The sequence below is a fragment of the Barbus barbus genome, assembly GCF_936440315.1.
Source record: "Barbus barbus genome assembly, chromosome: 41".
Lineage (NCBI taxonomy): Eukaryota > Metazoa > Chordata > Actinopteri > Cypriniformes > Cyprinidae > Barbus > Barbus barbus.
This window is the reverse complement of record NC_136719.1, coordinates 20,874,091-20,889,273: the sequence shown is the minus strand read 5'-3', so window position 1 is coordinate 20,889,273 and position 15,183 is coordinate 20,874,091. Positions and strand designations below refer to the sequence as shown.

Sequence of the window (15,183 nt, the reverse complement as noted above, 5' to 3'; positions counted from 1 at the left end):
GAGAGGTTAACGGGTTTGTCTTTGCTCTATGAATTACTTTGATATATGAGTAATATGTTTTTTGCATTTGACTAAGGATGGGAGAAATGCTCTTAATTGTCAAAAGTAATTGCACAATGCAAAACATCTTAATTTTGCTTCATTACCTTTAATGCAAAATATAATTTACAAAAATATTTTTTTTGGGGGTGAAATCTGAATTATGACTTACTCTAATTCAGGCAACGTTCCATATTAAGGCGTCAATAAAACAATAAGTTACACATTACGGCTAGACAAAAATGTCTGGAATGGAAAGTTAATCAGGATTACAGCAGCTCGTGACACTTTGGTTTACCCAGATTTATGGCTTTTTGGCAGCCTTACAAAAAATAATCAGATTTTCAAAATTGTTCTAAGTAGCCACATTTAACATTCCTTGTTGTATCTCTTTATTCCAGCACTGAATTCAAAGGCAAACCATGAAGGTGTTGACATCAGGTGGAAGCAAAACTGGTCAATTTGTCGTATAAAAATCTGAAAAGTGAATTTACTGCAAGAAGCAGGAGTAGAACGTCTGTCACATTATTACAATTTATACTGCAATCGGTAAGAAAAACACCCACAAGTATGTTTTTCATAAAACATTATTGTACATCAACCACATTTATAAAAAGGAACCAAGTTCACAAAAATGCAAACCTTAACTTCTGACAAGTATCACCCCAACAATTCAATTCAAAACCTGAGAGTTCATGTGGTACCACTAAAACACAGAAAACAGTATATACATTTGATAAAACGCTATATTCTTGAGACAGAGGTACATAGAAAATACAGTGGTGACATGAATTGCATTAGACCCACAGAACGCCTTCTCTTCAGTCTTACTGAACCAAACTAGAAACCAGAAAACACTCAATTAAAACATGATGGTAAACCTTCAAATTCTACTAAGGAACGACAAAACAGGGACATGAAACGAGGAGTGCATCATATAGGGAATATATGCCACAGATCTTTTATAGCTTATAGTGTGTTCGATATAATTCAAAATGTTCCTGAAATGTTTCTCAACATCAACAGGCACAACCAGGAAAACGATTAAAGTACGGTGGAATCCCTGCTAACATCTTATTAAAAGAATGTGACATTAAAGTAAAATTTACTCTCGACAGTAGAAACTCCATTTCATGCTTCCACTTTTTTGTCTGTAAATAGATCAATGAAAGTCATGCCATTCATTTAGGACAGTTAGAGAAGTAATTGCATCATTAACTGCATACAAAAACATGATCAAGTAAGATATGAATATGGAGACAATCTTGTTAAAGGTACAAACCGATTGGCTCAAAACATTTAAGTTCCCAACAGTTTTAATTTCATGAATCAGGACCGGATGGCTTATTGTCATTCCCAAACATGAAAAAATTACCTTGATACAATCACAGGGTTAAACATAAATGGAGGTATTACAACAAATAAACAGGAGCGGTCAGCATTTCCGCCTCTCGCTCTGCAAGTGTCGATTTGAGTGTTCAAATACAGACAGATAACAAATACCTAACAGACCTTAGAAGACACGGCATATTTAAAGAGACAGTCATCCAAAAATGAAGATACTACAAACATCAACCCCCACAGACGTTCCTTGTATGGAAAAAAATAACTTTTGTGAGAATCAAGTCATATATAAGGGTGTGCAAATGACAGAATTTACATTTTTTGGTGAACTATCCCTTTAACGTTAAAAAATGAAGCTATGATGGACAATAGCATCACCATTTTAGAAACACAGACTGTTGTCATTTTTTTTCCAACCAAGAAGCATAAAAAATAGTTCCACTGAAAATATGATTCATTGGATTATATTTTTTCCCATCACAGATTCATTTTCACTCAAGTTTATAGGCCATTTATAAGTCAGTTACATCATAAAATGACAAACAGCCTGCATCTGAAAGCATTTGGGTTTGTGAAATAAACTGAAATACAAGAATGAAATTAGTACAAGCTGGACATACTGTTGTGTATAGTGTATCATATATGAGCGTGACAATCTACAACCATTTAAAACAATGACTGCATCTGACTCTGAATCTAGAACCATAGGTCTACTAGACACACTTTCCCGAAATTAGGCGGTTTTTTTTGGAAAAATGTAAAAATAGTCAATTTACAGAATTAATAAAAAGCTGAAGGTTACAAAAAAAAGAGACATTTACCAAACAAAATCAAAACATTACTTCAGTGACTATTCATATATTACAAACATACATTTTGATGCAAATATTTGGGGATTCGTATGTCCATTCTCAAAACATACATGACGTATCAAGTAAATACAGACTGGGAAGTAGGTTACAACAGTATAAAAATAAATCCAGATATCGTCTGACGCGTTCAAGCAACGACTGCTAATAACTATGGTTTTAAAAGGCTAATAATAAATACCATACTCGATAAAAAAGACATATATTGTTAGCAAGACTTAAATCCATACATAAAACAAAAACATTTTCCTTTTTGCATTGTTACACTTTTTAAAGAGGACAATGGGTCCCTCTCATTCAGTAATACATACCCTTAATTCCATTACGATTTTCTGTTAGCGCTGATATAAAACTGAGCAACATCAAAAATAGTATGTACAATTTTTTTTTCAATAAATAACATTTTTGCTTTTTTTTTTGCAATATTTTGTTCTATTATAACATTATTGCCACAGATGGGTGTTGATAACACACTCGCTCGCACAAAACGCAAGACAACATGAGGGCAAAGATTCACCTGGTACATTTTTTGCCTTACATTACTCTGCTGTCAAACTCAATATCACAAAGTTAGATGCACAAAAGGAACCCAGGATTCCCAAGACGACTGATTTGATCAGTGTATGTGGACGGATGAGCGGAAAGGGGTTTATTTGGGTAGTGGCGGCAGAGGTGGAGGTGGTTCTGAGGGTAAAGGTGGCGCCTGGGTTCCTCCGCGAGCGCTACTGCTATACCGATAGTCTCCGTACTGAGAGCGATAGTCAAACATCTGAGGTTGCGCTGGCTGAACGCCCTGCGCACTGAGCAGCGAGTTCAACATGTCAAACGTGTCCTGGTATTCGTTGGACTGGCTGCCCGTATTGTGTCCGTTCGTGTCGGCTTTGTCCGACTTAGAGTGCGAATAGTTTCCCTGATGGCGCGAGAGGCTCAGCGAGGGAAGGATGTCGGACCCCTGACCCATCGCGTGGGAGGGCACTCCGGGAAGCGTCGGCAACTGAAACGAGTTTCTGGACGATTTGCTAACTTTCGAGGGATGGCTGCCGGAAGTAGGATCTGGCAAGTGGGTCCTTTTTCTTGATGAGGATGACGAAGAACTTGTTCGCACAGAATCACCTGAGACCTTTTTGCTGCTTCCTGATGCGCTGGCAGAACTCGAGTGTTTTTGTGCTGAGGATGAGGAAGACGATGCCGATAACGAGCCGGTGGCGGAAGAGGAGGAGTGGTGGTGGTGATGGTGATGATGATGGTGGTGGTGGTTGGACCGCTCTCGGTGTTTCTCACGACTTTTCCCATCTTCTCCAGACCCACTTCGCCTTTCCGGAACTCGGATCCGCACTTTAATGTCGTGCTCGGATCCTCGACTGCTGCTACTGCTGCTGTGCCCGCTGCCTGATTGACCTGACACTGGCAAGCGCATTTTTATGGAACTGCGTTCTGATCGCTCGTCCAGCGGGATTTTCAGGACGATGGGTGCGGGGTGGTTTAAGTCTGAGGAACTAGAGCTGGACTGCTGGTGGTGATGGTGCTTCTCCTTCCTCTGCTGGTTCATGAGGGCCTGGGCGGCAGTGGCGTATCCCTGTTTCACACTTGCCTCCATGTTCTCCAACTTCCGCTTCTGCGCCGCCAGCTCGTCTGCGTGCTTCACCCGATACTCGCTCAGAGACAACTTAGCAGGTGCGTGAAGCTCGTTGGTAGTGGGCTGATCCTTGGCAGGAGGCTGCCAGTGCTGGGATGAGGGAGCAGCGCTGTGGTCGTCGGCCGAGTCGTCCATGGAGGAACCGGAGGGTGGGGCGGAGAGGCTCATTAGCCCGGCCAATGTGCTGTCAGCTGATGCCATGGAGATCATATTCATAATGGCTTCTGACTGATCACCATCTTGAACTTTTGATTTCTTGGCAGTTTGACCTGCAGCCTGAGGCACAACAAACAAAATTTATATGGTCAGAACAGACTACTGATCAAAAGTTTGGCATTAGTAAGTTTTTTTTCTTTTTTTTGAAAGTAATTAATATTTTTATTCAACAAGAACGAATTAAATTGATCAAAAGTGACAGTAAAGACATTCATAATGTTACAAACAATTTCTATTTCAAATAAATGCTATTTTTTGAACGTTCTATTGATCAAAACATTCTGAAAAATCAAATATGAGGTAAACTGACTTACTTTCCAGTTTCTGATACGTTTTAAGCGGCTGGGCGTCTTCTCCAAGATCTGCAGGAAATCATGAGTGAGCTCTGTGAAATCAATAACAACATTTTTTAGGACTTTTGGAAAACAGATTACTTGAAAAATCAATTTATAAGGCTACAGAGTTTCATTTCCTGGCTAAACCCCAAAAATTTAGCCCAAGGTTTAGGGATGTAACGATGAAATAGATTCAAATCGGTTGAGATGCCAAACAAATTGTGATACAGTTGGAGTAGGAATTTCTATGAATGTATCTCTGAGGGGAACTGACTATCTTTAGAAAAGTTTACGTGGTATTTTCTCTGTTCATCTTGCCTCTGAACCATGCATATCGAAGTAGTTCATAAAGCAGCTCTGCTTTCTTTACAGCGGTAACCCAGGAAACGCTACATCATTGCCATTCATAAGCACCATCTGCTGGCAGAGAGTGAATTTGCATCTCATTCAGCTCGTCTGCTGTTTCGTTCATGTTTTATGTAATAAAAGGACACCTTTTCGACATTTTGTAAAATACAATTTTTTGAGAAAATATAATCGTTAAGTAACATCGTTACATCCCTACCAAGGTTACACTGCAGCCCTACAAATGGTTGCTTATTAAAAATAAAACTGATTTTAAATGTAAACTGAACCAAATAAAAAATGCTTTTAAATAATGAAAAACAAAAACGACCATCACAAACTTTTCTAAATCTCTAGCATTAAACTTTCTCCCTATTACAAAGACAATTGCCATTTCAAAAGAAAATCACTTGCAAACACATACCATCCAACAGCTCAAGGGTCACTGTGGGGTCAACATATTCCCACCAGTGTTTGCCATCTGTGGAAACCGGAATCTCCCAGTTGGACCATTTGCAGGCCAGATGAATACAAACACAAGCTACAATGGGTGGGCTGTATTGCAGGCAGAATGTAGTCAAGTGGAGACTGCGGCAAAAAGAGCACCCATGATTACAAACAACACATGAGAAAAAACAAGAAACCATTTAACACTATCACTCTACAGTGATAAATACATACTCTACTACTCAAAATTTGGAGTCAATAAGATTTTTTAAAATAAATTAATACTCATAATCAGAAGGGTGTATTTAATTGACCAAAACTGACAGTAAAGACATTTATAATGTTACAAAAATGTAAAGTAAATGCTCTTCTATAACTGTCTGTTCGGTACACAAACATACATTTCAAAAAGTGGTAGGCTACACTGCAATGCAACATCGTATGTATAGTTCATTAAGAAGCAGCCATTTACTTCAAAAACAAATGTTAATTTGAGCATTTTTAATCTAATTGGTAGTAAAAATGTAACCTTTGAAAAACTTGAAAATCAACATACCTGTTTGTTGCCATGAAGTATGAGGTCTGAGCTAAGTCTTTACTCGCTGGAAGAACAAATGGAAGGCTCATAATCAGACGTGAAATCTGAGAGCTTGGTGGGCTAGTAGTACCCATTACTGAGCAATACGAAGCACAGTTTACAGTGAGCAGCTGGTTCTCACCTCGCACAAGCTGGGTACACTTGACAACATGTGTGTGGGGATGATCAATGGTGATCTCAAAAGCTGGAAGGAAGAGAGCAGATGAGAGAGACACTTTTAGTTTTTGGTTCTAACTATAATGACTCTTTAGAAGTGAAGCCCCCACACGCAATTTACATGAGTGAGTGAATCACAAACATGGGTCTTCCTGACTGGGGAAATATCTTTGAGCTCCATGCAAGTAGCCTGTAGGGCGATTTGGTTATAGTCAAAATTTTCAAAACAAATGACCATTATGGGCAGAGGAAGAGAATTTTCCACAATAATATGACATCACAATAATATGTCAGAAGCTGATACCATTAACATCTCCTAATTTAATATTCTGTAAAATTGTTTTGCTATAGCACACAATCCTAAAAAAGATATTCATCGAAACAATTTCATAATAACAAAAAAGATTTGAAGGCCAAATGCAAATGAAGTTAAAACAGGGTTTCTATGAGTCTTAGGAAGGCAAATTTAAAACTTTTAAAGCCCATTTTAAGACCAAGAAAAGAAAAAATTAAAAGGAAAACAAAAACATTAATATGGCATATACTGTAAATGTCTTGTGTAAGCAATGCTTAAAAAAAAATAGATCTCCAATTAATTTATTTTACAAAACACAAAATGCTAGGATAGCTCTGCTTCCAATCACTATGGAAATAACTTTTACTGTCCCTTTTGATATAAATTTTTCACAGGGCATGCGACATTTAAAGCCATGACTTATGAATCTAAGACATTCTGCTTCAATTTAAGCGCTTTTTAGGCCTTCATTTGTGGAAGGGTGAATTAAGACACTCAGAAACACTGTAAAACAGTTTTAGTTGACAGTCAACTAAAAATAAAAATAAATTAAAAGAAATTATGATTAAAGCAGACTGAGGTCGGTACTTGGCACTGATACTGCTGAAAAAAAAAAGTGCAGTTACATGTTTATATTTAATACCAGAACTTTTGACATTTCTAGTGGATTTAAAATATACTAGACTTAACACACAAAATTGATAGCATTGTGAAACCACACACAGGAAGAGTGCATTGCCAGATTGAAATGGAAATAAAAATGACAAAGGTGACAGTAGTAATGGCTCTTAATGAGGAGCTTGTAATAGTCCTGTCGACTCCTGGGAATTAACAGTGAATGAGAGTAAATGTGGTTATTCGGTGCATCTCTCTAGTATGGTGATTCACTGACTCATTCTTGCCCTTCCAAACTTACCCAGGGTCTGGAGTATAATGCTCTCAAGAATGACCAGGTCTTGGGCTTGTTGCAGGTATGTCTGAGATTGAGAGGACAGGTAGGTTACTCACATGGTCTCTTGGTCATGGACTACATACTCTCATCAAATTATGACGACCCTCTTTTTGCACCAAGCCAATCACCTTATGATACAAGATATGCCCTTTCAATTCATAAATATGAAGACTAGCAGATAAAGACTGAAGAAAGTTTACACACATCCAACCTATGAGGGAAAAAAATTAGATCAATTCAGCCAAAAATATAGAAATACGTGGGTTACACAACCTGTTCAAAAGAAAAGCAATGTTATGGTCGATGCTGTGGTTCTGCTGCTTGTGATTAAATTGGATATTTTAGATTAGTTTAGGGATGCACGATATTATTGGACTGATATCAGAATCGGCCGATAATGACTGTAAATGTAAATATCGGCACTGTTTTGGATCGCTGCATTTAAACTGAGAATGCACGTACAGAATGAGGCGTTCTGTGTCTGATAGAGTAAACCGTAATAGCACCTGCAGTGACAGCCTCCTCCGGGTCCTAACGCCCGCTCAGTAAGGAGTTTTAATTCCGTAGGGGGCACTGTTGGCCTACTTCTATTTAAATTAAAAGTAAAATAGCCTACACAAATAACACTTAGACTATGTTTCTGATTAAATAAAGCAGTAATTGATGTATTAAAATAATGTGTGTTTTAATTTAATGGTCAGAAGGTATAGCTTACATGGAAAAAAAAAAATCACAAACATAACACTTGTAAATTAAATAATTTTATATATACTGATTTATTAATTAATGTGTAATATCTTTTATTTTTTAAACAAATCATGAGCAAATCATTTTCAGAATTTCTACAATTCTTTTGTTTTAGAGCATCAAAATAAAATTTTAGGGTTAACAGCATCTTTCTGGGGGAAAATTCAGCGATTGATAGATTATTTATAGTTATTTTCAAAGCTTCAATGTACTGTCAAAAAAACTTAATTTTTTTAATTCTAATAAATTAATTCTAATTTCCAAAAAAGTTTCCAAACAAAAGGAAATATATCGGTATCGACCAAAATTAGTTGAAAAACATCGGCATATCGGATATCTGCAAAAATCCAATATCGTGCATCCCTAGATTAGTTGATACAAATATTGATCTGATATCAAAAGTGACAGTGAATAAACTGAAAAAATTTAAATAAAACAAAAAAGACAAAATTAAATCCACTATTCAAGGACATTCGAAAGTGAGCTATTTCTTAAAGGAATCATTCCTTTCATTTACTCTCCCTCATTTAAGAATAAACCTGTGGCTTACTTTCTTCAGTGGAACATAAAAGACGATAATTTGAGAAATATCTCAGTACTTTTGTTCATACAATGGAACTATGTAGAACCCAAAACTGTTTGTTACGAACATTCATAAAATTATATTGTTATGTTCAACAAAAGAATGTTATACAGGTTTGAAACGACATGAGGGTGAGTAAAAGATGACAATTTTCATTTTTGGGTGAACTATCCCTTTAAGAAATAGTTAACTCAAAATAAATAAAAAAAATGACTCTAATTAAAGTTACATTTAAACAAAGCAAGTACGTGGAACCAGTGACTCTCTCAGATGGTTTGAAGACGATCTCACATACACGCTATCATTACTTACATCACTCCTGGTGTCTGGTGACGGGTCCTGAGGATTGAGACACGCATGGGTCACCTTAATCACATGCTCCAGCTTGCGGGGCTGTTCTTCCACCTTCGCGGCTAAAAAGAGAGCTGCAGGAGCAATCACCTGCACAGCACATGACGGAAACAAAGAGGTTAGAGAGTCCTGTCCAATGCAGCCAGCTGTTTTTATTAAGATTTTTAATAAAACGTGTGGAAGGATAAAGCACATACATTCCGGTGGAAGCGAGTGAAGGACTGGATCATGTAGAACCGATGCATATACACAATGGCAGTGTTAATTGTAAGTTGAGACCTAATGGTCCAAAGTTAAGGATTTGAACACATAAGAAAACCGCACAACTGTCCAACTCAACAAACTCAATATTTCAAAAGGATCATAACTACTATCAATATTTAGGAGTGCATATCCAGGCAAAATTTATTGACCAATATGCTGGGCTTGTCAATCACAAATGAATAATTTCATTAAATTCTTCTATTTTAATTCATTAGCGGTACTACCATTTTTAAAGACACAGTAGAATCATTTTTCAAAGTAAAAGTGAAAGTACTCAGTCCTGACAAATTGAAAAAAATGCAACAATTTTCCTTTAATCTAAGGAACATGATTAATCTAAAATAACTCCTGTTCTCTGCATTACTATATATTGTATAACTGTATCAGAACTTCTCTCCAGCTGTGCAAATCAAGGTACGTTTAAGATACATGTTTGAAATGGCAAAGATAGCAAATAAATCTAATAATAAAGTGTAATCAAATGGTATAATGAAGAAAATAATTGAGAGAGGGAATGGTAGTGACACCGGCTGCGCTATTGTTTAGTAGGAGAGACACCTCCAGCTAGGCCCTGCGGCCTAAACTAAACCAAAAACCAAAAACTGGGACATAAATCTTTTATTCCGTTTGCCTTATTCCACAAGTTTGACAATACAAAAGGCGTGTTTACTGGTAGAGCTGTTTCATGTCATTATAATGCTGAAACTCAACACCACACAAGCCGCCCAAACCGGCGTCAGGCTCCTCAGAGCAGCTGCCGAGAACGACGCCTCACAAACTGAAAAAGATACACGTTGAGCCGCTGTCCCATGTCCTGCAGCAGGTTAGCAGCTTGCTGTCGGTACGAGAGGTCTTTGTCGGGATCAAGTCCCGCTCGGCGAGATGGGCTGTTTTCGATTTGTTCGCGCGTGAAGTACCATTTATTGTTATTTAGCGAAAGCGAAGGAGACGAAGCCGCCATTACTGAGAAGGACAATGTTTTAAAATCTCACTGCGTCACAGGAAGCGCGTCATCGCCGGCAGGAACGCGCCATATGCATCTATTAATTAATCTCCTAGAGGGAAATTTTTCTGCAACTCTAAGATTGAGAATATTGACTGGAGAAGAGCTTGGTTAATTCCTTTTAAATATTTTATTAATAATAAAATAAAAGAAGTACACTTCAAAATTCGTCATACTATTTACCCTTCTAATTCTTTATTAACAAGATTATCTGATATTGATGATACATGCTGTTTTTGTAATAATGAGAAAGAGTAATCAAAAAGTTAAAGTAAACTAATTTTTGATTGATTTGGCAGATTTTATATTTAATTTGATGAATATTAATTATTGCTTTACTTTAAAGGATGTTACCTTGTATTATTAAAATAAAAGCAATAAGGATCTAGAATGTATTGTTAACCTTTTTATTTTATTAGCAAAATTTCACATACATAAACAAAAATTTCTTAATTCATCTCCTATGTTAAATTAGTTTTGTTCTGACTTTTAATGTTATATTTCTTCAATACGACTGTTAAAAAACAAAAAGTCTGTGAAATGTTTAAAATGCTACGATACACTCTTCAATCCCCCTGGTATTTTGTAATATCCTTATTTGTTAAAACTGAATATGAGCTATGCTTTTATTTATTATTTCCTTTTTCTTTTGTCTTGTTCGTTTATATATTTTTGTGTTCTTATCTGTATGTTACCTTGTTCTGCAATAAAAAAAAATAAAATAAAAAAAAGCATCAATTAATTAAAATTAATTCATTTTCTGACAGTGTTAGTAGTTGTGTGTGTGTGTGTAATGTCCATTACAACACTAGAAACCCAGATATAAGTATATAGTATTTAAAGAAAATTTTATTATACATTCACACAAAATTCTATTCATGTTGGTTTTAACAAATCAAGTGATTTTCTTAAACAAACAAACAAAAAAGGCATACAAATAGCAGATAAATAGTTAACAAACGACCATGCATACAACATATAAAATATACAAAATACCATATCAAACACACAAAAAGTCATTCACAAATTTATTTTTTTATCTTTTTAAAACAAAAATATTACAAGACGGCATTCAAACTTATTCAACAGAGGCATGGGCACAAAATGAAAAGCTAAAAAATAATATATTGAAATATATTGTATACAAGTATATTGTATCAGCTATATTTAAATTTTATTTGACATTTAATTGTAACATTTGCTGTAATTAAATTTTTTTTACATAATCATGCATTCTTGAAGTGTACTTTGATTGTCTTCTTGCGTTGTTTGAGATGCAGCCTTCTCCAAAATAAAGGTTTCCATGTGACTTTTATTTTGAATTGTCCTTAGCTACGCATCTTCTTTCATTTATTAGTTTTTTTTGTTTTGTTCATTTTAACCCGATGCGGGAATTAAAAAAAATTCTGATTCTAAAAATTCTAAAATTCAGTAGAAATAATAATAATAATTATGAAACATTAATGTATGTGAATAAACTGGCGCCATCCATTGGTGAACTTCAGGAGGTTCTGTCGAGAGAAAAGGACAGTGACGAATGCGGAAGTGTTTATGATGTAACTGGTTTAGTTGCTGCTAAAACTGTCAAATAAAATGACCGAGTCTAAAGCGAAAAATATCAGCGCTATTCCAATCGACGGATTCAGCAATGTTCGCATCACATCATTGTGGAGCTTCCTACAGTCTGTAAGTTTACAGCAACATTACATTCTCTTTTTTATGGTTCACATAACGCTAATCCAGAGTTTCGTAGGTATTTTTTTTCTTCAGTACAACCGAAGCCACGTGTATTAAGTAAAGAAAACGTATTTTTTTTTGTACCTAAGAACAACTATTAATAATCATGTGATCTGGTTTCCAGGTTGACTGGTCTGAACCCTGGCTGATGGGTCTGCTGGGCTTTCATGTCTTGTGTTTTGCTTTCACCATCCTGTCCTGCAAATACTACCGCCTTCAGATCTGTCATTTTCTCATAATGGGTGAGTTTTTGAAATAAAAAATATGATCAGAGAAAATGTATAAACTTATAGTGGAAAAACACAGCATTAACTTTCTGAAAAGATGACATAACCAACAAAATGTGAATTGTGAAAGCACCCCAAATATCATATTAATTATATAAAATATGTTAGATATTTATACACCAGATAACCCAGCATTTCTTTTCTTTTCAGTCGCTATGGTTTACAGTGCAGAATACCTGAATGAGCTGTCAGCGATGAATTGGAGGTGATCATATATACCCACCATAACCCCCTGACATTGTGTTTTATTGCTATACTGAATGTGTCTGTATTTTGTTTTTAGATCTTTTTCAAAGTTCCAATACTTTGATTCAAAAGGAATGTTCATTTCGCTAGTATTCTCAGTCCCGCTCTTGCTCAACACTGTTATTATTGTGGTAAGTTTTTCCTTTTAGAATATTCTTCTTCATATAAAATACTACAATATGCATTTCAGTATGTTAACATGGTCAAGCTTTTGCTATTGATTTAAACTTAAACCTATGTTGTTGTTTTTTAGGCTGTTTGGGTATGGAGGACCTTCTCAACCATGACAGAATTAAAGATAATGCAATTAAAGAGAAAAGCTGCCAGAGAGAGCAAAAAAACGCAATAGAAGACATGAACAGGATGTGCTCCATTTCATAAAGTCCAGTGGTTGAGGGCAAATATAGCAAAAGACAGACTGTTTAGTATGGTGTGATCATTAGAAAATATGTGGTGGTGAAGGTTCTTAAGTATTATTTCAGATTGCTGATGGATGATTGCTCCTACTGCTAGCAGATGCTCCATGTATATGTGATTTTATCAAATCACAATATTATCAAACCTATTGGACAAAGCCATCAGCTGTATTATGCAACTGCTTTGTGTACATATTGACCATTCCAGAGCTCAATATTGCTTATTTGTCTGTTGTTAATATTGAATGGATTCTATCAAATCCTGTTTTTGAGTGTCGAATATTTAAATTGTGTGTTTATGTAAATAATGTATGTTTTTTTTTATAGATACCATTTAGTTTTTCTTTTAATGTCACCCCTACATTAAAGACTGAGATGCACAACTCCTCAAGTCTAACATTGAAAGTTAATTTATTTAAACCTTCAAATAAACAAAGTTTTGGGATTTTTATTTTGTTAATGTTAATATGAACATTAACAATTAACCTTTGCTATAAATGTACTCACCTTCAGGCATTCCAAGATGTAGATGATTTAGTTTTCTTCATCGGAGCAGATTTGGAGAAATGTAACATTATTGTGATGTTTTTATCAACCACTTGGACTCTCAATCTGACGGCACCCATTCACTGCAGAGGAACAGAGGTCAGAATGAGAGTCAAAACGGTTGATAAAAACATCACAATAATCCACAAGTAATCCATATTCTCCTGTCCATAACATCTTGTGAAAAGTTGCATTTGTTTTTATGAAATGTATTAATGCATTTTAACTTCAAACCATCGCTTCTAACTAAAATAGTCCATAATTAATAATAATGCTTCCTCCATCCCCTGTTACCTCCTCACATCAAAACCCACAACATATTTGTTTTGATTTGTAAATATGGTTGATCTGTGCAAATTTCTCTCCTGATTCAGAATAAACTTTTTTTCATTTAGTTTTTTTTTTTCACTTGAGGTAGCAATATTACGGATAGAGGATTTTAGGCAGAAGTGACAGTTCAAAGTTAAAACACCTTAATGATGGATTTATTTCTTACGAACACACAACTTTCACTTCACAAGGCATTAATTGATGGAATGGAGTCGTGTGGATTATTATTATGGATTATTGTGATGTTTTTATCAGATGTTTGGACTTTTATTTTGACGGTACCCATTCATTGCAGAGGATCCATGGCTGAGTAGTTGATTTAATTCTTAGATTTCTTTGCTTACATATTTCTCCAAATCTGTTACAGTGAAGAAACAAACTCATCAGCATCTTGGAAAACCTGAGGATGAGTACAACAAATTTTTATTTTTGGGTGAGCTATTCCTTTAATATTTGTAATGTTTATATATATATATGCAGTCAAGGCGAAAAATATCGGCACCCTTGGTAAATATGATCAAAGGCGGCTGTGAAAATTAATCTGCATTGTTAATCCTTTTGATCTTTTATTAAAAAAAAAAAAATTACAAAAATTTAACCTTTCATTGGATAAAAATAATTTAAAACGGGGGGGGGGGGGGAATATCATTATGAAATGTTTTTTCTCAAATACACGTTGGACACAATTATTGACACTCCTAGAAATTCTTATGAGTAAAATATCTCTGAAGTACAGTATATTCCCATTCATATTCACAATTTTGAGCACTCCAGGGTGATTATGGACATGAAATTATCCAGCCATGGCTTCCTGTTTCACAGAAATATAAATAGGAGGGAAAACAAGCCCTTAATCATCCATCACAATGAGAAAAACCAAAGAATATATTTCTGATGTGTAGCAAAAGATATGGCTTTAAGAAAAGAGCTAGAGCAGTGAAAATTCCCATTTCCACCATCAGGGCAATAATTAAGAATTTCCAATCAACATAAAATGTTACAAATCTGCCTGGAAGAGGACATGTGTCTATATCGTCATAATGCAGGGTGAGGAGGAGAATTTGAGTGGCAAACTCCAGCATATTCAGTTATCAGACACCACTGGAACTTCAAATGGGACTGGCTTCTATGGTCAGATGAAACAAAAAAAATAGCTTTTAAGCAGCAGATGGGTTTGGTGTACACAGGAATAAAAAGTACCCCATGTGTGCAATGAAATATACTGCTGTATTTTTGATGTTGTGGGCCTATATTTCTGCTGGAGGTCAGATAATGGGCCATGTTTGGATCTTCCAACCGGACAATAATCCAAACACAAACCTCAACTGAGCACAAAACCAAGCTTCTGCTGGCCATTCCAGTCCTCTGACCTGAACCCTGTAGAAAATGAGTGAGGTGAATTGAAGAGGAGAAGCACTGTCATGGAGCTGTGAATCTGAAG

The 15,183-nt window shown here is 35.7% G+C and overlaps 2 protein-coding genes across 3 annotated transcripts; one reads left to right on the top strand and one right to left on the bottom strand.

Moving 5' to 3' along the window:
* Positions 1–416: 416 nt before the first annotated feature.
* On the bottom strand, positions 417–10,211 carry LOC306860428 (cyclin-T1-like). Of its 2 annotated transcripts, XM_079402144.1 has the most exons (9): positions 9,969–10,164; positions 9,111–9,192; positions 8,875–9,003; positions 7,197–7,257; positions 5,951–6,013; positions 5,788–5,833; positions 5,209–5,372; positions 4,419–4,489; positions 417–4,164 (listed from the first exon to the last, which is right to left on the bottom strand). In XM_079402144.1, the coding sequence occupies exons 1-9, from the start codon at positions 10,136–10,138 to the stop codon at positions 2,902–2,904; spliced, it is 2,049 nt and encodes a 682-aa protein (XP_079258270.1). In that variant the 5' UTR covers positions 10,139–10,164; the 3' UTR covers positions 417–2,901. The 2 variants fall into 2 exon arrangements, with proteins under 2 accessions (XP_079258270.1, XP_079258269.1); XM_079402143.1 differs by having other exon boundaries at positions 5,788–6,013; positions 9,969–10,211.
* A 1,459-nt stretch (positions 10,212–11,670) lies between these two features.
* On the top strand, positions 11,671–13,249 carry LOC306860427 (transmembrane protein 18-like). Its single transcript, XM_079402142.1, has 5 exons — positions 11,671–11,866; positions 12,042–12,159; positions 12,355–12,409; positions 12,488–12,581; positions 12,704–13,249. The coding sequence occupies exons 1-5, from the start codon at positions 11,774–11,776 to the stop codon at positions 12,797–12,799; spliced, it is 456 nt and encodes a 151-aa protein (XP_079258268.1). The 5' UTR covers positions 11,671–11,773; the 3' UTR covers positions 12,800–13,249.
* The last annotated feature ends 1,934 nt before the right edge of the window (positions 13,250–15,183 follow it).